The sequence below is a fragment of the Giraffa tippelskirchi genome, chromosome 3 (genome assembly GCF_054371585.1).
Source record: "Giraffa tippelskirchi isolate mGirTip1 chromosome 3, T2T-mGirTip1v1.2.pri, whole genome shotgun sequence".
In the NCBI taxonomy this organism is placed as follows: domain Eukaryota; kingdom Metazoa; phylum Chordata; class Mammalia; order Artiodactyla; family Giraffidae; genus Giraffa; species Giraffa tippelskirchi.
Genome location: NC_137277.1, coordinates 153072244 through 153097739, shown reverse-complemented (window position 1 = coordinate 153097739; position 25496 = coordinate 153072244). Strand labels below are relative to the sequence as shown.

Below are 25496 nucleotides of genomic sequence, written 5' to 3'. Positions count from 1 at the left end.
AGAGGATACATTACTGAGTTAAAATTATATTACAAAATAATGGTCCAATTTATTTTTTAAAATATGGGAACATATTACTGAAAAACTAGAAGAATATGCACTGAAAAGTGAAGAGAAGTTAGGAGATGGGATAACAGATAATTACTATTCAGTTAAATATTTGCTTACTGTGCTTTTTCCAAATTCTCTACAATGTTTTATAATCAGAAAAAAAACTTATTTTAAAAAGTGCTCTTATTAAATTACATAAAAGACTTATAACAATTAAAAGTTTTGCCATTCATTTACTATTTGAGAAATAACATGAGTTCTCCCTAGAAACACCCCATCCATATTACTGGACTTATAAAGCATACTAAAATTAATAGTAAATTAAATATCAAAAATCTAAATTCAAGTACCATAGACTCTTAATTCTGGTATCAGGTGAAAAGATACGTGGAGTGATGAAACTCACAACTAGCAACATAATTTTAAAAACCAACTAAAGTTTCAAGCATTGTTCCTTTCCGTCTCCATAGTGAAGATGAGGATAAATCGTTGCATGAATGAAAGGCAGGCAGTAAAGTGGAAGGCAAAAGAGAAAAGGCACTAAGTATATAACAATCAGCTCCTGAAGAATAGGATTATGGGTTTAACAATGCAAAACCAATGCTTTAAACATTATGATAATAACACTTTATAAATCTCTTCAATAGTTTAATAGACATAGTCATGTATATTTATTAATTCATCAAATGTGTAAAATTGCCCTATGAGGGATGCAATGAAAAATTATTTCATTTTGCCTATTTAAAAACTCAAGGCTTAGAGTTGTTATGGGGGGCGGCGTTGTTTTGCTCTTTGGCTTTGTTTTTATTTTAGGGTCATGGGATCCTTAATCAATGCCAGAAATCAAGTCAATTTTTTACTGTATGAGTCAAATAATTGTGCTGTACATAGTTTATCTACCTACAAGTAGAGTAAGGGAAAAATATTTTACTTAATCAAAAGGTCTTTATCTATCTAGGTGGGGTGATCTTCATTATCTGATAATTTTTTAATTATCAGTTAAAAATAATACTGCTTTACTCAAACATAAACCAGTTAAAACTTAAAGACTTTTCTGCCTCAAATTTGAAATTACCCTATATTCATACACATGTTGCCATATAAAGGAAATAAATATTTGTCTGTTCAACTATTATTATCAATAGCCTGAATGACTTATTTCCTGTCTCTAAATTTATTTTATCTACATTTGAAATCTCTAAAGATTAAAAAAAAAACTTTTTCTGCTCCCCATCAATGATTGCAATATCCTGACGCTATCACTTTCAAACTGCTATTTTTCCATCAGCAGTACTTTTCACTGTTATGACTTCCCAACTGATACCTCTCAGCACCTTCACCTCCTACATTCTCCCCTGTCTGTTCCTCTCCAAGCCAGCAGAGCTCCTTGGAGTTCCTAAAACACACTGAGAATGCTCCTACCTCAAGGCCTTTGCACTTGTTCTTCTCCTGCAATACACATCCAGTGTCCTAATTTCCTGAAGATGTTCATCCAAAGCTCACCACCTCATTGTGCCCTGCCCTGGACAGTTAATATATAAATTTTAACTCTCCTCCCCACCTTTCCAAGTGGCACTAGAGGTAAAGAATCCACCTGCCAATGTAGGAGATGTAAGAGATCCAGTTTCGATCTCTGGGTCGGGAAGATCCCCTGGAGGAGGGCATGGCAACCCACTCCAGTATTCTTGCCTGGAGAATCCCATGGACAGTGGAGCCTGGCGGGCTACGGTCTATAGGGTTCCAAAGAGTCTGACACGATTGAAATGACTTAGCATGCGCCACCTTCCCAGCTTCATTTTTCTCTCCTTAGTATGTACCATCTAACATACCATATGAAATTACTTATTCACCTGTTTATTCCTGTCTCTGCCCCTGAAGACTACAAGCTCTATTAGGCTCAGGTTTGATGTCTATTTTGTTCACCATTTTACCTCCAGCACCTAAAATAATATCCAGTATGTAGAATGCCCTTATTACAATACTGATGAATATATGTGTGCTTAGTTGCTCAGTTGTGTTTGACTCTGCGACCCCATGGACTGTAGCCCACCAGGCTCCTCTGTCTATGGGGATTCTCCAGGCAAGAATACTGGAGTGGGTTGCCATGCCCTCCTCCAGGGGATCTTCCCAACCCAAGGATTGAACCCAGGCCTCCTGCATTGCAGGCAAATTTCTTTATCATCTGAGCTACCAGGGAAGCATGAATACATAAATATATCAAATTTTAAATTTAGTTGCATTCTATTAGTTAGCAACATGATCAGAGTACATGATTTCTTTTTTCCAGTTTTATTGAGCTATCATTGACATATAGCACTGGAAAAGTTTAAAGTATACAACATAATGATTTGATAGATGTATATATTATACAATGATCACCACAATAAGTGTAGTTAATATCCATCACTTCACTTAGTTATGCATTTTTTTCCTTGTGTTGAGAACTTTTAAAATCTATTCTCAGCAGTTTTGAAATATACAATACTATATTGTTAATGACAATCACATGCTGTACACTGCATCCCCAGAACCTACTTAACTTATAGTTGGAAGTGTGTTCTTCTGACCACCTTCACTCATTTCCCCCACCAGTCTCTGGTAACCACAAATCTGTCCTGTGTTCATGTGAGTTCAGTTATTTAGATTCCACATACAAGTGAGATCATATAACATTTGCTTTGTTCTGGCTGACTTACTCACTTAACATAATGCCTTCATGATTTCTTATCTAGGTTGCTTGCCTATGCATGACTCTAAACATTATTTTCTTCCCTATCTCAAAAGAAAAATAAATACTGTTTGATGTAATCATAGTTGAACCCACAAATTTCCCCACTGAAGATTCTTAGACTCATAAAAGTTATGTATATGCTTGCTTACAGTCATACAACTATCTAAAGACATGAGAATAAAAGCTTGTTTAAAGGAAAACAAATTGGTCAGTATAAAATAAAGCATCTTCTCTGTTTTCTCTTCTGACTGGGAAGAACTGATCTTCAGTTCAGTTCAGTCGCTCAGTCATGTCTGACTCTTTGCGACCCCATGAACCGCAGCATGCCAGGCCTCCCTGTCCATCACCAACTCCCAGAGTCTACCCAAACCCATGTCCATAGAGTCGGTGATGCCATCCAGCCATCTCACTGTCTGTCATCCCCTTCTCCTGCCCCCAATCCTTCCCAGCATCAGGGTCTTTTCCAATGAGTGAACTCTTTGCATAAGGTGGCCAAAGTATTGGAGTTTCAGCTTCAACATCAGTCCTTCCAATGAACTGATCTTAGCTTCAGAAAATGTTTGAGGCCTCTTACCATCCCTTACTGACATGCCACCTCCAACATGCAACCTAAGCTTCGAAACTCATGGTACCAGCCTAAATGTGAAATAAAATGCTCTAGATAAATACATTTTGAAATCTACGTGATCATCTCTTGATTATTCAAAAACAAAATGCTGGAAAAGTAAAGCACCATAAAGAAACTGATGTCACAGTCACACTCACCTCACTGTGAACCAGCTCCAGTGGTTCTATCATATACACAAAGGTATGATCTTCAAACATACCACTACGACACAAGGAACCACAGAAAGAGAGTTAACACATATAACAAACACACTGTCTTTAAAAATGAGTGTATCTGAATAAATACCTTTATTCTGCCTCAAATCAAATTCACATATCTGCATGGAATCCCACTGTGGTCCTAGCACTGCACTAGACAACGTATAGGCTACAGAAAGTGCAAAAAGTGTACACGAGAAGTATACACATTATACCTGGTATGATTAGTTTTTGGAATTAAATGCACAGATAAGAAGGTCAGATTGGGATAGGACTATTGATGCTGTCCCAATATCTCAAGTTTTACCAAACCATGTACAATTAGTACAAATTTGATTCGCAAATCCAGTATCATCTATAAGAAAACAGGTTCTTCATGTATAAGAATAATCTAAAACCATTTGATTCTGAAGAGGCAAACAGAATTATCTGTATGCTTGCAAACCGTGAATTTCTATTAAGACTCTGTGTTGGGAACCACATTTAATTTTGAGAGAAACAGGATTTTTTGTAAAGTGTGTAGATAAGATTTTCAAGATCCTTTTCATCACATGGCCATAACAGATTTTTCCACAAAGTGCTACTGTGTTTGAGTCTAAAAAGCACCTACAAATGTTTTTTAAGAGCCTGCCTGAAAACCAAAGCATGGGCTTCTCTTCTTTCAAACCACACTTGCCTGGCCACCTTCACCTTATCCTTAGGTTAAGCTGACTGATAGTTCTTCTGGGAGATACCTCTGGGAAACCTTTCTGAACTAGGTTCGGTCACCCCCAAAGTCCCTGTCCTTCTCTTTCACAGTACCCACCAAAATGGCAATTAAATAACAATCTGTACAATCATTTATTTAATCTCTAAATCAACTGCAAACTCTAAGTGTTAACAGAGCAGGGACTATGCCCTCCTTGTTCACCACATCCAGTCTCTATCCCAGGACTGGCACAGAACAGTCACTAAAATAAGTATCCATGAAAGGCAAGATGGAAAGGGTGAAAGGAACGGATGAAAGCAAGGTGATTCTCGCTATGAGAGTCCCACATACTGAAGTCCATTGCAGGTTGACAGAGCCACCCTTGAGTCCTTGACACCTCTGATGTTTCCATGGTAGTAACAGTGCTCTCCACCCTGTAATACAGAAGAAGATTTTATTGATAAATCATGCTCTCTCCAGTACGATTCTCTCTTTGGGATGCATCTGTAAAGCCAAAAGAAAGGCAGGGATGATCCTAGGAATGCCTCCAGGTTGTTATGAAATCTCAATTTTTCAACTTTTCTACAAGAAGCAGGTGTATATTCTATGTAATGAAGAAAAGACTTTAACAGGAATAAGACATTAATGCAGCTGGAACAACTTATATACCTTTCCTAAGCATGTGAGGGAGTAGACACTTAGCAGATATTGTTAGGGAATAAAATCTTCTACAAAACTGAGGTGATTCCCCCAAAGGTGGTGTTTATCATCATTTTTTATGGCAAACTACATAAGACTTGGTGATATGCTTTCCTTTCCTTTTAAAATCAGTTGTTAAATTTTTTTAGAAATAATATATAAACTTACTTTCCAAAGGCAAATAGTAACTGCAAGACCTATTTAAACACATACACACACACAGCAGTTTCCTAGCGCTTTCTCTCACCACCTCCATAGCAACTATTTTTAACACTTTCAGCTGTTTCTTCAGCTGTTTACCTATGTATTTCTGAATGGAGTATTTATACTGTTATATCCTGATTTATTTCACCTTAGAAATTACCTTCCTAATATAGAATCTCGAAAACTCTTCTTGCCCCCAATACATTCTAACACACACCAGAAGCTTTTGGTTAAATTATATTTAGTGTTTATATTGTGACTACACAAATATTGTTCATAGCTGTGCCACTCTGATTACACTGTCTTTCAAGCTCTGTTTTAAATTTTTTTGAGAATTTTTCTTTTTTCTTTGCTTTTCCATGTATTCAGCATGTGTACAGACCCTACTGTCTAAAATATTATCTACAACTCTTCTCCTATGATCAATTATAGCAGGTAAGTTATCAAATCCATTTTGTTCCTGGAGACACCCCTCTTGTTTCACCTTCATGCTAGGTCTGACGCATGGCTGCATCCCAGGACTGGTCTATAGCATCATTATGGGAACTCCTCTGTCCTCTTTCTGTATTGAATCCTAGATCTTGTGTCTTCTGCATTCATGATCCCCTTTCCTGCAGGTACACATCCTCTAGTAATTTGTTGAAAAGGAATTTATGAAAGACAAGTTTGAAAGTTGAAAATCCCGTTTCTACCTTCACACTAGATCATGTGGGTGGGTAGAGAATTCTAGATTGATAATTAGTTTCTCTCAGTATTTCAAAGGCATTGTGCACACTCTTAAATCTTCTAATGTTGAAAATTGGAAATTATTCTAATGTTAAACATTGTCCATACAATCTATGTTTCCCTTTTCAAGAAGATTGCAGGAAATTCTATTCATATCCATTTTCATGAAATCTCATGATGCACCTCAGGGGGGGACTTTGCTTATTGATTGTGCTGGACACTTTCGAATCAAGAAAATGCATTCTACCCAATATTCTGTAATAACCTATATGGGAAAATGAATCTGAAAAGAAGGAATATCTATATATGTATAACTGAATCACTTTGCTGCACACCCTGAAACGAACACAACATTGTTAATCAACAATACTCCAAATCACAGCAGGATCCTCCATGACCCACCTCCCAGAATATTGGAAATAAAAGCAAAATAAACAAATGGGACCTAATTAAAATTAAAAGCTTTTGCATAACAAAGGAAACTATAAGCAAGGTGAAAAGACAGCCTTCAGAATGGGAGAAAATAATAGCAAACGAAGCAACAGACAAACAATTAATCTCAAAAATATACAAGCAACTCCTGCAGCTGAACTCCAGAAAAATAAACGACCCAATCAAAAAATGGGCCAAAGAACTAAACAGACATTTCTCCAAAGAAGACATACAGATGGCTAACAAACACATGAAAAGATGCTCAACATCACTCATTATCAGAGAAATGCAAATCAAAACCACAATGAGGTATCATTTCACTCCAGTGAGAATGGCTGCTATCCAAAAGTCTACAAGCAATAAATGCTGGAGAGGGTGTGGAGAAAAGGGAACCCTCTTACACTGTTGGTGGGAATGCAAACTAGTACAGCCACTATGGAGAACAGTGTGGAGATTCCTTAAAAAACTGGGAATAGAACTGCCATATGACCCAGCAATCCCACTGCTGGGCATACACACCGAGGAAACCAGAATTGAAAGAGATGCGTGTACCCCAATGTTCATCGCAGCACTGTTTACAATAGCCAGGACATGGAAGCGACCTAGATGTCCATCAGCAGACGAATGGATAAGGAAGCTGTGGTACATATACACAATGGAATATTACTCAGCCATTAAAAAAAATACATTTGAATCGGTTCTATTGAGATGGATGAAACTGGAGCCCATTATACAGAGTGAAGTAAGCCAGAAAGAAAAACACCAATACAGTATACTAATGCATATATATGGAATTTGAAAGATGGTAACGATAACCCTATATGCGAGACAGAATAAGAGACATAGATGCATAGAACAGTCTTATGGACTCTGACGGAGAAGGTGAGGGTGGGATGTTCTGGGAGAATAGCATTGAAACATGTATATTATCATATGTGAAACAGAACACCATTCCAGGTTCGACGCATGAGACAAATGCTCAGGGCTGGGGCAATGGGATGACCCAGAGGGATGGGATGGGGAGGGAGGTGGGAGGGGGGTTCAGGATGGGGAACACATGTAAACCCATGGCTGATTCATGTCAATGTATGGCAAAAACCACTACAATATTGTAAAGTAATTAGCTCCCAACCAAAATAAATAAATTTATTAAAAAAAAAAAAACAATACTCCAATATAAAATAATTTTTTTAAAAAAAACCTACAACTCTGCATGAAACATATTTGAGCATGTGTCAGTGCAGGTAATAAAAATATATATATTAAAATAGTAAAAAAATAAAATGCATGCACTTCAGTTCTGGGAAACTTCTATTGTTTCTCTGATAAGCTCCTTCCTTTCCATTTTTCTCTACAAATTTCTCTTCTACTAAAGCAGAGGAAAGGGTGCCTGGCTCTCCAGGGTAGGGAGTAGATCAGGGATTTAGTGCCTCTCCAAGTAGACTTTCAACCAATCTTTCTGTTTTCTGGTACTTTCAATTCCTGGGGCTTTCTGGGTGAAGAAACACAAGTTGGCTTGGTTCTGCTTGGTTTTGTCCCAGTGGAGCTTAGCAGAGCAAGAAAAACTCAAACCTAGGGCAATTACTCTTCATCCATCTGCTTTCTAGCTCCTGCAATCTTATGGACACCTCTTATTAGCTGTCTTCTCTTCTCTTCATTCTTGTGGGTTTATACCTTTTTTTAAATTCCTTAACTGTTATTTGAGTGTGTTACTATCAGGAACTAGAAATAAATGTAAGCACGGAATCCACACTGTCTAGCCAGAAGTTTCCTATTTTTTTATTTAATATTGAAATATAACTTCCCTGGTGGCTCAAATGATAAAAAAATATGCCTGCAGTTGAGGAGACCTGGGTTCAATCCCTGGGTTGAGAAGATCCCTTGGAGAAGGGAATGGCTACCCACTCCAGTATTCTTGCCTGGGAAATCCCATGGATAGAGGAGCCTAGCAAACTACTGTCAATGGCGTCACAAAGAGTCAGGCATGACTGAGAAACTAACACACACACATATAGTTGATTTACAATGTTGTACTAGTTTCACATGCATAGCAAAAGGATTCAGTTATACATACATATATGAGTAGAAGGGACTTCCCTATAGCTCAGATGGTAAAGAATCCACCTGCAATGCAGGAGACCTGGGTTCGATGCCTGGGTCAGGAAGAACCCCTGGAGAAGGAAATGGCAATCCACCGCAGTATTCTTGCCTGGAGAATCCCATGGACAGAGGAACCTGGTGGGCTACAGTTCATGGGGTCACAGTCAGACACGACTAAGTGACTAACACACACACATATTGAGTAGAGTTCCCTGTGCTATACAGCAAGTCCTTGTTGATTATTTTATCTATACAGTGTGTATATGTTAATCCCAAATTTCTTAAATAGAATATTGACTTTGACTTTTCATTGATGATTTACAGTCATCTTGATCACTGCTTATTAAGCTGTATTACAATAGCCTCAGATGATATTTAAGTGCATAAAAGGGTGCACCCACATATCAAATGACCACTCCCCAGTCATCTTAGTTTGTTTCCTTTCAGTAACTATAATATAAAGTTTCAATGCTGGTTTCTAAAATTGGTACTACAATCTTGCTACTATTTTGTAAAGTGCTGCTTTTGCTTCTCAAAATTCTACTCCATGCACAAATACTGACTTCTATATACTATGTCAAATTCTATTTGCATATTCAACTCTGGAACTTGTAGGAGCAAATGGTACCACACATTTCAGTAATTTGAGAATCCAGATTAATACCCTGTAATTAAATATCAGACTCTTCCCATGATTCTAAAAACAACCATAAGAAACTGTAAATTTCATCAAACCAGTTATAGAGCACTTTGTGTCACACCCAAAAGCTATCTTGAGTCAAGTGACTGTTAGAAGTGCACAGCCAACACTGTCATATTTATTTGACCTTTCTAAAAAAGCTCTATTTTTTATATTTTCCTGCAAATAATCTTTTTTCCCAGAAAATATTTCCAAGTCTTTTCTTACACTTCAGTTTCACTCGCTTGCACTGAAAACTGAAAGCTGATGCTCTTTCAGTATAAAGGTCATTGGTACCTGTTTTAATTAAGGCAGAATATCAGCTGAAGGGAACAGAATATCATCTGTTTGGTTCACAGTATATGTGGATGTGGATCACCATACTTCCTGGACTTTTGAGACCTGCAGTAACATCTAATCTCTGATGTTTATCATCATAAGAAAGCTTTAATATCTAACTTGTGTAGTTATATTAAACACAACACGCAATTTGGCAAGTCCTGACTTAGTGTTAATATTAGTGGTATTAGAAGACTTTCTGACTTCCTTATTGCTTAATTTACACCAAGTTTTTGAGAAAGCATTACCAGAAAAATATTGTTTAGCAACTCTGCAGATTATGTAGCACTTTGTTAATGTCACCACAAAGTTAGATCTTCGGGTATTTCATATTAAATAAATCCCTGTTGAGAAGTATTCTCTCTTGGGTATCAGGATGACAGGAGCAGGTCAGGTCAGAGGGGCCCCTTCCAGGGGGAGGGCCTTGTTAATGAAGACACTGGATAGTCATTTCCCGGGGTACCTCCATCCAAGGAACTAGCCATCTGAAACCCTCGCTCCCTAACAGTAACTGCCATCTCTGTGTACAAATAGAGAGAGAGTCACAAAGTGCTAAAAGGTTCTGCTGCAGACAGCAGAAAGCTAAACTGAATCCCACATCTGCAGGCTCTAGCATTTCTTTGTGCAATCAGGAAGGTCTCAGACAGTTCAAGAGCGCTAGTCAGAGACTTTGAGATCACCACCTATGAGAGGGTCACAGACCTGTAACTAGGCAAACAGCAGGCAGGAGAATCAAAAAGGGCTCATTCGATGCACGACACAAGTCTACATGTGTCTCCATGGGCATCAGCATTTTCAGATTAAAAACTGTCGGGTACTTATATTCAACAAAAATGGAGAATCTAATAAATGAAGATTATTGCATCGCCAAAGGGACTTAAAATGGGATGCATATACCCGAATTTGAATACTGCAAAATAAGGATACAAAAAAATATTTCAGAGAATTGGACAACTTGAGAACCCAACACCAGTTTAATTATTTATCTTTGCTAAACTCAAGGGGAAAAAATGTCCAGGTATCAGAACATTTACATGTTCTAATTTATATGTTTATATATATATAGCTGTACTACATAAATTTTAGTGCTATATACATTTTTAATAGTTCACACATATTATACTATTCAGATTTAAAATAACTTTGTAGGGAGCCAGTGTGGGATGCTCTCTTGATTTCCTGGGGAGTGTTTTTTTTAACTTCCCAGCCAAGAGCCTTGCCCACAGAAGCCCATTGTCTCTGACAATACTCCCTGCCAAGAAGCATTTATGGAAGAAGTGAGTTTGAGCTTGACCATGGTGATGACTTGATAAGGAAAGCACACACACACACACACACAAAATTCTAGGAGGGCAACATGATTAAAATGACAAAGAAAAGAACCAAGGTGAGACTAGAACACAGAACCCTCAAGGGCATAGATTTTTATCTGCTAGGTTCACCATTGCATATCCAGCTTCTAGAACAATGATGAGATCTGAGTGAGTGAAATCAACAGCTGTTTAATGAATGAATAAAAATGGTCTTCTCACTTAGGCTCATGAAGAAGCCAATCTTAAAGGACCAAAGGATTCATGTTTGTTGAAAGAGTGTGTAAATAAACTCCCAATACCTATCTGAGAGGGTTTTTTTTTTTTTTTTTTGAGACACTCTTTTGTGATTCAGTGAGTTTTAATATATTAAAATAGAATTGTGGGGAGAGCAGAGAAAAGGGGCCACCGATCGCCCCCCCGCTTCCCCGCACGCGCTCGCTAGCCGTGGCCGCCCGCCTGCAGCGGTTACCCCGGCCTATCCCTCGGTTCCCCTGTGAGAGGATCTAGGCGCTGAGCGAGGCCCTGCCAAGGGCGGCCATGCGGCGGTGACAGGAGCTCGGCCGAGACGCTCGGGCCCCCTCACCCTCTCACCTCCTGCCCGCTCGCCGGCCCGTCTCAACCCCAGGCTGCTCCGCCGCGGCCGCAGCTCGCGCGCGCGCGACCCACATTCGCTTCCCTTCGGCGCCCCCCCGGCCCCGGCGCTGTCTGGAGGCGGCTGCACTCGGGGATCATGGCCCAAGTAGCAGTGTCTACCCTGCCTGTCGAAGACGAGGAGTCCTCAGAGAGCAGGATGGTGGTGACGTTCCTCATGTCTGCTCTTGAGTCCATGTGTAAAGAATTGGCCAAGTCCAAGGCGGAAGTGGCGTGCATCGCAGTGTATGAAACGGATGTGTTTGTTGTTGGAACTGAGAGAGGACGTGCTTTTGTCAACACTAGAAAGGACTTTCAGAAAGATTTTGTAAAATACTGTGTTGAAGAGGAAGAAAAGGCTGCAGAGATGCATAAAATGAAATCTACAACCCAGGCGAATCGGATGAGTGTCGATGCTGTAGAGATTGAAACACTCAGAAAAACAGTTGAGGACTATTTCTGCTTTTGCTATGGGAAAGCTTTAGGGAAGTCAACAGTGGTACCTGTTCCATATGAAAAGATGCTCCGAGATCAGTCGGCCGTGGTGGTGCAGGGGCTTCCAGAAGGAGTAGCCTTCAAACACCCTGAAAACTATGATCTCGCTACCCTGAAGTGGATTTTGGAGAACAAAGCAGGGATTTCATTTATCATTAAAAGACCTTTCCTAGAGCCAAAGAAGCACCTAGGTGGTCGTGTGATGGTTTCAGATGCTGAAAGGTCAATGCTATCTCCAAGTGGAAGCTGTGGGCCCGTCAAAGTGAAAACTGAACCCACAGAAGATTCTGGCATTTCTCTGGAAATGGCAGCTGTGACAGTGAAGGAAGAATCTGAAGATCCTGATTACTATCAATATAACATTCAAGGAAGCCATCATTCTTCAGAGGGCAATGAAGGAACAGAAATGGAAGTACCAGCAGAAGATGATGACTATCCTCCACCTGCCAAGAGACCAAAGAGCAGTGAACCTCCCCAGCCACCCGTCACAGAACCTGCCAATGCCGGCAAACGGAAAGTGAGGGAGTTCAACTTCGAGAAGTGGAATGCTCGAATTACTGATCTGCGTAAACAAGTTGAAGAATTGTTTGAAAGAAAGTATGCTCAAGCTATAAAAGCCAAAGGTCCTGTGACGATCCCGTACCCTCTTTTCCAGTCCCACGTGGAAGATCTTTATGTAGAAGGACTTCCGGAAGGAATCCCCTTTAGAAGGCCATCTACTTACGGAATCCCTCGCCTTGAGAGGATATTACTTGCAAAGGAAAGGATTCGTTTTGTGATTAAGAAACATGAACTTTTGAATTCAACACGTGAAGACTTACAGCTTGATAAACCAGCTTCAGGAGTCAAGGAAGAGTGGTATGCCAGAATCACTAAGTTACGAAAGATGGTAGATCAGCTTTTCTGTAAAAAATTTGCTGAAGCCTTAGGGAGCACTGAAGCTAAGGCTGTACCTTACCAGAAATTTGAAGCACACCCTAATGACCTCTACGTGGAAGGACTGCCAGAAAACATTCCTTTTAGAAGTCCCTCGTGGTATGGGATCCCAAGGCTGGAAAAAATTATTCAAGTGGGCAATCGAATTAAATTTGTTATTAAAAGACCAGAGCTTCTGACGCACAGCACTACTGAAGTTACTCAGCCCAGAACGAATACACCAGTCAAAGAAGATTGGAATGTCAGAATTACCAAGCTACGGAAGCAAGTGGAAGAGATTTTTAACTTGAAGTTTGCTCAAGCTCTTGGACTCACGGAGGCAGTAAAAGTACCATACCCGGTGTTTGAATCAAACCCCGAGTTCCTTTATGTGGAAGGCTTGCCAGAAGGAATTCCCTTTCGAAGCCCTACCTGGTTTGGAATTCCACGACTGGAAAGGATTGTGCGTGGAAGTAATAAAATCAAGTTTGTTGTTAAAAAACCTGAACTAGTTATTTCCTACTTGCCTCCTGGAATGGCTAGTAAAATAAACACTAAAGCTTTGCAGTCCCCGAAAAGACCACGAAGCCCCGGGAGTAATTCTAAAGTTCCTGAAATTGAGGTCACTGTGGAAGGCCCTAATAACAGCAACCCTCAAACCTCAGCCGTTCGAACCCCTACCCAGACGAATGGTTCTAATGTTCCCTTCAAGCCTCGAGGGAGAGAGTTTTCCTTTGAGGCCTGGAATGCCAAAATCACAGACCTAAAACAGAAAGTTGAAAATCTTTTCAATGAAAAATGTGGTGAAGCTCTTGGCCTTAAACAAGCTGTGAAAGTGCCGTTTGCGTTATTTGAGTCTTTCCCAGAAGACTTCTATGTGGAAGGCTTACCCGAGGGTGTGCCATTCCGACGACCGTCGACTTTTGGCATTCCACGGCTGGAGAAGATACTCAGAAACAAAGCTAAAATTAAGTTCATCATTAAAAAGCCAGAAATGTTTGAGACTGCAATTAAGGAGAGCACCTCCTCATCTAAGAGCCCTCCAAGAAAAATCAATGCATCACCCAATGTTAATACTACTGCATCAGGTGTTGAAGACCTTAACATCATTCAGGTGACAATTCCAGATGATGATAATGAAAGACTGTCAAAAGTTGAAAAAGCTCGACAGCTAAGAGAGCAAGTTAATGACCTCTTCAGTCGAAAATTTGGTGAAGCCATTGGGATGGGTTTCCCCGTGAAGGTTCCCTACAGGAAAATCACAATTAACCCTGGCTGTGTGGTGGTTGATGGCATGCCCCCTGGAGTGTCATTCAAAGCCCCCAGCTATCTGGAAATCAGCTCCATGAGAAGAATCTTAGATTCTGCTGAGTTCATTAAATTCACAGTCATTAGACCATTTCCAGGACTTGTGATTAATAACCAGTTGGTTGATCAGAATGAGTCAGAAGGCCCAGTGATCCAAGAATCAGCCGAGCCAACCCAATTGGAGGTTCCTGCAACTGAAGAAATAAAGGAGACTGATGGAAACTCCCAAATCAAGCAAGAACCAGACCCTACGTGGTAGAACTCTTCCCTCCTAGGCTTAAAGTGTCAGTGAGTGAGAAGAGCTTTTCGGACCTGTTACTGCCCCAGGCTGTGTAATATACTTGTATAACAGAAATACCTTCTATACAAACCTTTTTTTCTACTTTTAGATAGAAATGTCTACTTTTTCAGCAGTTCTGTGAATTGAATTAAAGAGCAGAGTGACTGTAGATTTGGAATGGCTGGTTTCCTTGGGAATGTATTATAAGGATTTTACAGCAGTGCTGGAAAAAACGACAGGGAAAGTGACAGGGGTGGAGCTCATCAGATTTTTTACATATTCAGCAGAGCCTTCAGCGATGGTGTTTGTTTTCGAATCAAGTGAAGATATCTCCTACTGGAACATCTCAGCTTCGGCAGTGAAGAAAACCCCTGTGATATAGTTCAGCTCTTTAGTTTTTCTATTGGAGAAAATCATTTAAATGATCCTTTTGTTCACGGCTCTCCTTAATGACTGAGTGAACAGTTAGTATCTGTATATTTGACTAAATCTTTTCCTAAGCTCTCTATCATGGTTCATATGTTTTTTATCATCATTAAAACACAACCATCAGGATCAGCTAACAGCCAGTAAGAGGTCGGTAATCTCAGCGTGTGGCTAATAGATGGAATACAGAGAACCTCTTCCATCCACATTTTTCATCCAAATAAAATGCATGGCGTACCAGAAGTTTGAGGTCAGGTATGAGTGTTGGGGCGAGCTGAACGACACTAGAGCCTCACTGCCGTGTGCCCGGTCGTGGTGTGGAATGCTTTGGAACACTACCCCAGCTCGGCTCAGAACTCGGTGGGGGGGGGTTCGTTGCCTTCATTACTCTGCAGTTGAACCAGTGACACTGAGGCCCCAATGTGGGCAGTGAGGGGTCAGTCAGCTGACCAGGCACCCTCTGACATTCTGCGCCATTTGTAGGAGAATCTTACATGTGTTGAGATTTCACCAACAGTAAGAGATGTAAAATACCAGCTATACGAAAAGCTAGAGTATGTGATGGCATAGAGTTTTCATTAGCTTTATCACAATATTCACAATGGAGAATTATATTACATGGTAGCAGAAATAGGCATTTTTATGTGTTGCTTATATTTTACCTCAAATTGTAGATATAGGGTAATAAATAAAATCCATCCAAAAAAAAAAAAATAAAATAAAATAAAATAAAATAAAATAGAATTGTGGGACTTCCCTGGCAGTCCAGTGGTTAGGATTCCGCACTTCCACTGCAAGGGGCACAAGTTCTATCCCTGATCAGGGAACTAAGATCCCACATGCCAAGTGGGGCGGCCAAAATAAACAGAGGCTGCCACTGAACAACGTAGAATATGGAGAAAATGTGTTCTTTCTGTAGGAAGGTGAATCTCACCCTCCAAAATGAGGAAGGGACTATGTAGACATGCTCAGTTCCTTCCCATCAGTTAAAGTGTTCTTTCTTCCCCGGGCAAGAGTGAGCAAAGAAATAGGAAGAAGCCAGGGTGAGAAAATACAATTAGGAAAGGACAATATCCCCACCCAATAAAAATGAAGAGTAACAAGGGAGGTGGGGACAGAACCACTGTTATCTATCCATTCAGTCTTACACTGCTGGTAGGTCTTTTAATAAGAAGAGAAACCAAAGTATTAGCAAGCATTTAAAGTGAATGGTTCACCTAAAAGGGATTTAATAGAAATATACTAAATTGGAAAAGAACTATTATACCATTATTTTGATGCCTAACTCCTTTAGAACTGATACACTAAAAAATAACTTATGTTAATAGGTTCATCAATAAAGTTGACCAACAAAGTTGTTTTGTTGTATATTGTGTGCAAAGCATCATGCCAGGAACTGTTGGTGCAGAAGCAAAGTTCTTTCATATGCATTTACTAATACCTGGCACCTATTCTATCCTGCCTACTTAATTTATTGACCTCTCAGTTCCTATATTCACTTCAAGAGGAAAGAAGCCCCTTTAATCCACTTTCATTCAACAAAAATAAAAGCTTAAGACATTAACCTCTTCTTAGTTAAAAGTGGGAACTAAGTGGGGGCTTGGTAGTCATGAAATGGGAACACCTGACATGTAGTATCTCTGAAGTGTGACTCATCATTTTGTTTGAAACTAATTCCCAGAATATTTTAAATGTCCACATTTATATTTCACTTTAAAGCCAAGTAAGCTATTAGTGATTCTGTTCCTCCCTAGTCATATGAATAATAGTGTGTGTGTGTGTGTGTGTGTATGCATGCACGTGTGTACTTTTGTCTAAATAATCTGAGATATTTGGAAGAAAGGTTGCAAGGTGTAAAATCAGGCTTATTTAACTTGCCATTCTTACATACTAATTTTCTTTTCTAGTATTCGGTATGAAGATTTTCTTAACGTGGAACACAATGTGAACTTTAAAGACACACTTTTAAAAATAGATATGCAATGATAGTAGGAGTATGAATTTATACAAATTTTTAGAAAGAAAAACTGTGAATATGTGGCAAAAGCCTTAAAAATGTACCAACTCTTTAACCCAGAAAATTCCATTCTTGAAAGTAATCCTTAAGCAATTATTAAAGAAGTACACAAAATATATTTAGAAGGGTTTTACTTAAAGTTATGGCAACCCACTCCAGTTTTCTTGCCTGGAGAATCCCCATGGACAGCGGAGCTGGTGGGCAATAGTCCATGGGGTCACAAAGAGTCGGACACGACTGAGTGACTAAGCACCAGCACTTAAAGTTATTTGTACAGTGAAATATTAGAAGCAATTTTCAATGTCTATCATTGTGGGATTAAACAAATTATACCAAATGAAGTGGACACAATATTATACATCTTTTAAAAACAAAAGTTTAGCAGAAATTTTAATGCACGTTAAAATATTTATAATATTGTTAGGCTAAAAAAAAACTTTATTTTCTGTTCTACTCTGAATTACCAAAACTTTGCAAGTAAATATATAGGTATAAGTTCTGATTATTAGTTGTATTCCCTTACTGGAACCTCTAAACAGGTTCTCAAGATCCATTTGCTTGCTTTGAACTTTTTTTTCAGATTCCTGATAACTGTAATCAAGCTGTTTCTAGGCATGTTCCTCCAATGTATACTTCCACCAATATTATTGTGACTATTACTGGATATTATGATTTTTTAAAGAAATTTGATAATTTAACATTTTAAAAGATGCCATTTGTATTCTCATTTTAACTTGCATTTGCTTATAAAAAATTTACCAGATATTTGTATTTTTCTTTTGTGAAATATACATTTATGTCCTTCATCCATTTATGCTTAAATGGTTTATATTTTATCAATATGTAATTTAGATTAATTCAAAGCACGTACAAATTGGCACAGAACATTGCCATGTTTGTTACAAATGTTCTAATCTGAAATATTTTATTAAAATCTTGTTTTATATTGTTTAGTGAAATAAAACATGTATATATATATTTAAAAATTTCTCCCAAAGGCTAGTGTATACCATATCAACTCAGGTTTCAGAGTGTGAGAGGCATATGTGTGAGCTAAGTCACTTCAGTCGTGTCCAACTCTTTGCAACCCTATGGACTGTAGCACATCAGGCTCCTCTGTCCATGGGATTCTCCAGGGAAGAATACTGGAATGGGTTGCTGTGCCCTTCTCCAGGGGATCTTCCTGACCCAGGGATCAAACCCTCATCTCTTATGTCTCCTGGCATTGGCAGGCGGGTTCTTTACCACTATTGCCACCTGGGAAGCCCGTATGTATAGATACATACAAATAAAAAACAGACTATTACCACTTATTCATTACATATGAAGCAAGTAAGTTTGGATATATAAGCTGTTTGGAGAAAATGGGTCATAAATAAGAAAAAAGAAATAAACATGAAACAAACTGCAATGAACACTTCTTTTATCAGCGCTAAAATACTCTTTGTTTTAAATTTCAGTTACAATTGATATAAGATTTGACATGTCTAATCCATGATAGGACCTCCATTTGGGACCTCAAATGACCTCTGGAGGCCAATTAGCTATTCCATTTCCTTAAAAAAAAAAAAAAAAACTTTCTTAGTGAGAAGTTTGGATCAGGTTACAGAGGCCTGCAAAGGTGGCTCATTTGCTGAGTCTGTAAAGGTCTCTTGCAATCTTCTCTTCTCCAGACTCATGATTCAGCATCTGCAGTGCTCACGGCACTGGCACAGCTGAAGGAAGCTTTGGTTTGTACAAATGCCAGGCAGCACTGTTCCCGAGCTTGATTTAGCATTTCTGTTCACTTTCCACAATATTAACTTTTAGGGAGATTTGACAACCCCACCAAGATGCGGCCTAAGGCGAGAAGTGACAGGCTAATAAGAGTAATACATGGAAGTTCTTAATCTGGGGCACAAAATTCAAAGGTTTGGAACATACATCAAATTACAAATGTGCCCACTGTTAGGTGGGCAGTTATAAATCCTAAGAAATGCCATGACCCTTGGGCAGTAGTCAGTTCAGGCCACCTAGAAGTATCTGTGGGGAGGATATGAGATGGACCAGCCCAGCTCCCCACACTGTACAACCCAGCAAGCCCACACTTTTGTGCCAGTGCTCATTAGCAATCAAGAAACAAAATCCAGTAATGTTTCCCCACTTTGTTCTGTTTCTCTGTTTGCATCCTATCCCTCAGGTAGCTATGGACACACCTTATGCTCAGAGGTGCTCCATAACCTTCCTACAACTCAGTCTCTCTCTGGATGCAGCCATTCCAGGAATTTTCACCCTGACCGGAGGAGATCAACTGTGTTCCTTACATACAAGTAATCTCTCTCTCTGTTTAATCTAGACCCACTTTTCCTTATTGATTCTCTATGAAAAGAACAGTTAATCTCCAATGAAGGAAATCAAGCACCCAATTGCATTGATATTACAATTCTTGGTGGCCATGAGAAGATTTATCTGTCCTCTTTCTGCCTCTAATCTTCCTTTGCACGACAGAAATAATAATACCCACGTCACAGAACTGTTGTGAAGATTGAGAGGGAGAATATTTCCTACATCTTCCTTTCCCCATCTGTTCTCTGTCCTTGGGCACCAAAGTCCCTTGAACTAAACAGTCACTCTAACAGCCCCTCTAGTCTGATCATTCAGTTTATCTGACCATGAGCTTGGTGCTGCCATGGAACTGGAGAAGTCTTGATACCGTCCACTTACATAAGATACCGTATGTATAACCAAAACAATGAACATTTCTTTATTGACTGGAGCATTTAATGTTATCTCAAACATTTGTAAATTTTAATAAATTTCTCCTAAACATATATTAAATTTAAAAATAATAGCTTTTATAAGAGGCCACAGGATTTTAGTGAGACAGACAGCAAAACAATGCAGTGTGCAATGAACAGCATTCTATGAATAAGAATATTTATACTATAGGATGTCCATATGCTACTGACCATACCTTAGAGTACTGTGGTTTCCCATTTTCATAGTGAATCTCCACATAATCAGAAGACAGCAAACCACTACAAAGCAAAGAAAATACAGTGATTTCCACATCTAAGATACTTGGAGGTTTTAAAAATAACCAGCCCAATAAATGGATGTGAGAGCCATGTAAACCACAAAACGCTCCTGTCCACTGTAAGGGCAGAACAGATATCATCAACAGTGCCAAATGTTATCCAGCAACAAATCACTCCTCCATCTGTTAAAAAGGGTAAAATACAGATAATTTAAAGATGAATTCTTTTTATACACACATTCATCATTTGATTGATATGTTAATATGGAACAAACAAAGAGGCAGGTAACAGGAGAGCTGTAAAACTTCACAATTACACTCTAACTAATTGAAAACTCAAAACAATCACTGAGGAAGAGTACAGAGAAAAGACCAGATAGAAAATATTTTAGGCTTTTCAAGTCACAGGGTCTGTATAACCACTATTCAACTCTGTTATTTTATCATGTAAGTAGCTACAGGCTATACAGTTGTGTTCCAATAACACCTCATTTATGGACACTGAAATCAGAGTTTCACATAATTTTCACCCATCAGGAAATATTTTTCTTCTTTAATTTTTTGCAACCATTTGGAAATTTAATAAACATTCTTCACTCGAGGATTACAAAAGTAGAAGTGCCAGATATGGCCTGCGGTCCACAGTTTGCTAACTCCTGGAATAAAATAATAGTTAAGAACATAGATTTTGAAGTCAGAGTGAGGTTTAAAACCTAGCCCAGCTCCTTATTAGTAGTGTGACCATGGGCAAGGTACCCAGCTCAGCCTTTACATGAGTCACACGAAGACAACAAATAGTGTGAATCGCATAGACACTAACAGGATTAAATGAAACCACCCATATGAGAACTCAGCGCTGAGTACGTGTCCAGTAACAGGCACTGCAGCTGTCACTATTTTTAACTCAGCTTCCTCCAACACATTTCCCTTTATACAAGGTAGGAAATACAAAATATGTGCCTCCAAATGAGCACAGAATTGCTAGGGCATCTGGGTTCCTGTTTTAGCTGTACCACTAGAAATAATGGTAACAAGAGATCACCCACATTGACTGAGTACTCACTATATCCTATCCCAGCCACTGTTCTAAGGACTATCAAGGGAGAACTCACTTAGTACTAATGATAACTGAAGGACAACAGTAGGCTCAATGATGAGCCAAGTGTGTGCCCTATATTTAGGTCTCCATTTCTTCTGTAAGAAAAAAGCTTGGAGCAGATGATGTCTCAGGAAGGCCTGCTCTGACATTCTGTCTTCCATAACTCTGCCCACCAGCAGGTTTTCTTGTTGGGAAATCTCGACACTGCTTCTTTAACAAAAGGATGGGAGGACTCAAGGATTTTGCATCATTTTGAGAGCTGCACCTGATGTGGTTCTACTATGACCCAGTGTGGAGGGTCTGGAGGAGGCTTGGAGCCAATCAACAGAGTAACTGTGAGTCACATGAGCATCTGGTCCAGCCTGGTTTCTGGTGTGAGCTGAAGGACAACCTTTGCAACACAGAAATAAGGCAGATGCTTGTATCTTGGACAGGTTTTTCTATTGAAATTACTAATCAAATGTGTGTCTATTGAAAATTCTACATTTGAATCTAACTTAACTTACAGTACCATCTACTCATTCCCTTCTCAAAATCTCAGTAATAGCAGAATTAATGACAGGGGCTTCCCTTGTGGCTCAGCTGGTAAAGAATCCGCCTGCAATGCAGGAGACCCCTGTTCGATTCCTGGGTCGGGAAGATCCGCTGGAGAAGGAATAGCCTACCCACTCCAGTATTCTTGGGCTTCCCCTGTGGCTCAGCTGGTAACAAATCCGCCTGCTATGTGGGAAACCTGGGTTTGATCCCTGGGTTGGGAAGAAAGGCTTCCCACGCCAGTATTCTGGCCTGGAGAAATAGGTCCAAAGAGTCGGACACAACTGAGCGACTTTCACTTTCACTTTCACTTTCTTCAATGACAGTTCTCAGCTCTCTATACTTGGGAGAACCTGACAGGGTGAAGAAACTTCTTTCAGTTCTAGTTAATGAAGTCAGCACTGTGAATATGCATAAGCAGGGTTGTTGATGACAACATTCCTCTCAGGAATATTTCCACAACACGGAGAGGCAGAGAGGCTGCACTAACTGCATTTTAATTACCTCTCTCTACAGGTAATTCATTATTTTCAAAATTCTCAACCACACTATCCCTGGAGCATGTCTAACAGTTGAAAACAAGGCTATTTTAGACCCCCTACTTTTGCTTGTAATTACAAGAGCAGATAATAACATTCTAACCACTAACCATCAAATATGATAACGGTCACTTTATCGTATTTCTCTCTTTTCAAGGTCTTTCGCCCACCACGGACATACCTATTTCTACTATCTCCCACATGTGAGAATCTTAAAGAAAGAAATAGCCACTTTTCTAGGAGCCTATGACAGATAGAGATAGACATAAGACCATATGCTCCCTGTCACAGAGGCGCTCCTCTCTCCCGCCTCCTATAAATAGCACCACATCCTCACTTGCACCATCCTTTCCTCCTGTCTGACAATAGCCATCCCTGCCTTAAAACTGTTTCTTTCACTTATCACAGTGTCCCCAGCACCTGGCATAGTGCCTAGTGCATAGCAGGTGCCTAATCAACATTTGCTAAGTGAACAAACATCTACGAACATCCACTCTATGCCAGGCCCACACCGTGTGCTGGGAAGGTCGGGTAAAGAAAGCCACTCTCCGAAACCAAAACTAAGCAAATCAGCACAAATGTTTGAGATTCGCCATCTCATCCTAAAATGGCACTTGTAATCTTCCTAAAGGTGAATTAATGCCAACTGAAATGTAATCTCATTATAAAAGTCTTAGTGGAATTTCGAAACAAGACTTTTCAGTGAGGGGCAAGTAACACTGGAGAAAAAGAACTGAAAAGCTAGTGGTGTGGTGGCCTGTCTCCAGCCACAGCATGCAAAGAAAGAGCAGGTCATCTGTATCTCTGTATGCCTGAAGATTAGCTGTCTGGCAATCTCTGCCTGCAGATGCTCTCCAAGGCCTTTCCTCCACCTCTGCCCTCTGCAGTTTTCCTAGCAGAATTTCTTGTCGGAAACAGAATGCTCTAACAGGTCAATACTGATCTACTTAGCAATTAACGGTTCCATGTATAAACTGTCATTTTACTTTGATGATCAGCCATCTGGGCGTTCAGTTCTGAGTTATCTGATAATGTGAGGGAACTGATGAAAAGGAATTTCTGAACATTTTAAATTCTGAAATAAACATCCTTTTTCTAGGCATTTAAGTTACAGAAAAGATAAACACGCCAGCTACTATAGTGCTCCTCATGCAGGTTATCTGGTGAAAGAGAGGTGGCCTTTGGAAGTAAAGAGATAAGTGTAGGATGGAAGTTCAAAGCAAGATGGAAGAGAGTGGAAGAACTGCAATAAGGAAATTCTCTTTTGATATTGTTATGGAATCCTCTCACTCAGAGCCTTCATGGTGAATCTGCACAAAGGTAGTGAAGAGAACCTGAACTCTGAAGTCAGACAATATGATTTTATTCAATATATGAAGAACAAATGTAAGCACCTTGAAGATGCTGAACTCCAAGAACAAGAGAATAGCAAGACTATTTAAACATGGAGATGAACCAAGAGTCACACCAATGAAGGAGGAGACTGTGGCAGAAATAATGCTGAGTATCCACTGAATCGCATTTTTTGTCTTTCTCTTTCTGGCATGGTAAGACTACATTTCATAGCTTTCCCAGCATTTAGGATGGGGTCAAGAGATTGAATTTAGGCCCAAGAGATATGGGTGGAAGTGATGTCTACTCTTCCAGTTTGAACATTAAAATCCAGGCATAACTATCAGAGCTCTCTCTTCCCTGGAATCCTAAAAGCCACATGTCCTAGACGGCATAGCTACACGGTGGATGCAGCCTAGGTTCCTACATCGTGATTTGGAGAAGAGCTTCTTAGAAAAGTCACTCAATTTGTATTAGACCGTACCATGGGTAAAAGACAAAATATTACACTGTTAGTTCTCAGATTTCATCTTTATTATTTAAACATGCTCAAAATGATCCTAATTCCAGCATATGTCACAAGAAAAAGTTTTAGAAATTTATGTTCAAAGAATTTCAGAATCATCAACAAATATACAAAGAGAACTGCTACTAAGATCTAGACACTGAAAATTCATACAAAGAGAAGTTTTGCCTATATAAATATTTGCTGGAGTCCTTGAGTTTGAGATGGTATGTCTAATGAAAAAAGATATATGAACAGTCAGGTGGTCAAAACTCCAAAAGTTTATATCTTACTTTCCTCCAGGGAGGTTCATTATGGAAAAGTCAAGGAAGGATCTGAGTAACTGGAAAAGTTACTTACCAAGAATCCCTAGTGCCTGGAAAAGCCATTAATGAAGAAAAGTGAATGACTTCTGGTTCTTTGGAAAATAACTTGAATTCCTTACTTTAAAAAAAGAACTATATGCTTTCTTTTGGACAATCCTGGTCATGATAGGCTATGACTGGGTTCCTCAAGCAAACTAATTTGTTTAGAAAGAGATAATGTAGAGAACAAGGCCTTGCACTCTAGGGAAGACTACTAGGAAAGACAAACATTGGACCACAAGAAAGTCATTTGTTCTACATGAGTTAAAGATCATTTACTTAAATGATTAAAAAGTAGTCAAACTACCAGTCTCTAAAGTCTCTTCCAGTTCTGAAATCTGCATTCACTGCTATTAATGAGATGAACCCTCAGTCTACACCTCTGATTAGGAAATTTGAGAACAATCTCTTCTGATTGTTGTTCTGAGGCCAAAAGAGCATTCCTTCACCAGCAGAGCTAGGGGAAAAGTCTAGAAGAAGAGTAGCAAGCACCAAGGCTGAAGCGCTGGCTGGCCATAAGATTTATCATCCAAATCAGGATACGGGAAGAGGCATATTAATAATTATTCCAGGACAACAGACACAAACCATGAAGGACTGTCCTGGAAAAAATGGGGACATACAGTTACTCTACCTAAAGGTCAAATTTAAGGTACACACATTAAGTTCTACAGAATAGGTTAGGCTAGTCTATGAGGTGAAAAATATCCCAAAGCTGAGATGTTATTAAGCCAGTAGACTGTGAATATGTCTCTTTCTCCAGCTGCTTCTGGGTTTTACGTGGCCACTGTTATTGGACAGACTTAGGATCTCTCTCTCTCAGCGTTTGACATCAGGAAGCACGTGAGAGGGGAATGAGCAGTTTGAGATGCAGAAACCAAGAAGTTGTGAATCTACATTCACGCAATACGCTGGACTTGTCAGGTCCTGACCAGCCACGCTCCTTGCCACTCGATGTCTTTGCTCTCAAAGAAACAGCATCACTAATACCCTAATTCCATTTTCAGTGGTAAAATACGTAAATTACTTCCATATGTTTTCAAACTTGGACTGGAACAGAGGTCAACATTAGCGTGAACAGTCAAAGATTATGTCTAGAAAAGAAAGGAGTGTCACCAATGCCCATTTTCATGGGCTCATCTGATTATCTTCTGCTTGACAACATTTAACTCCTCAGTATTAGGACCCCTGAGCATCCTACATGGCTCCTAACAGATTCACCCTGGAGGTCTGCCCTTCACCCCATCA

The 25496-nt window shown here is 39.5% G+C and overlaps 2 protein-coding genes across 10 annotated transcripts in view; one reads left to right on the top strand and one right to left on the bottom strand.

Moving 5' to 3' along the window:
• Nucleotides 1-25496, bottom strand: part of ADAM23 (ADAM metallopeptidase domain 23) — a 206878-nt gene that overhangs the window by 86410 nt on the left and 94972 nt on the right. For all 7 annotated transcript variants that reach the window (XM_081577941.1, XM_081577944.1, XM_081577945.1 and 4 more), the window contains 3 exons: nucleotides 19812-19875; nucleotides 4647-4729; nucleotides 3548-3611 (listed from right to left, as the gene is read on the bottom strand). In XM_081577941.1, coding sequence (XP_081434067.1) covers nucleotides 3548-3611; nucleotides 4647-4729; nucleotides 19812-19875 — 211 coding nt within the window. The remainder of the gene's footprint in view (nucleotides 1-3547; nucleotides 3612-4646; nucleotides 4730-19811; nucleotides 19876-25496) is intronic.
• On the top strand, nucleotides 11165-14921 carry LOC145541456 (general transcription factor II-I-like). Of its 3 annotated transcripts, XM_081577939.1 has the most exons (3): nucleotides 11170-12376; nucleotides 13436-13477; nucleotides 13892-14921. In XM_081577939.1, exons 1-3 carry the CDS (start codon nucleotides 11518-11520, stop codon nucleotides 14392-14394), a joined length of 1404 nt encoding a protein of 467 aa, XP_081434065.1. In that variant the 5' UTR covers nucleotides 11170-11517; the 3' UTR covers nucleotides 14395-14921. The 3 variants fall into 3 exon arrangements, with proteins under 3 accessions (XP_081434063.1, XP_081434065.1, XP_081434066.1); XM_081577940.1 differs by lacking the exon at nucleotides 13436-13477 and having other exon boundaries at nucleotides 11170-12331; nucleotides 14365-14921; XM_081577937.1 differs by having other exon boundaries at nucleotides 11165-14921.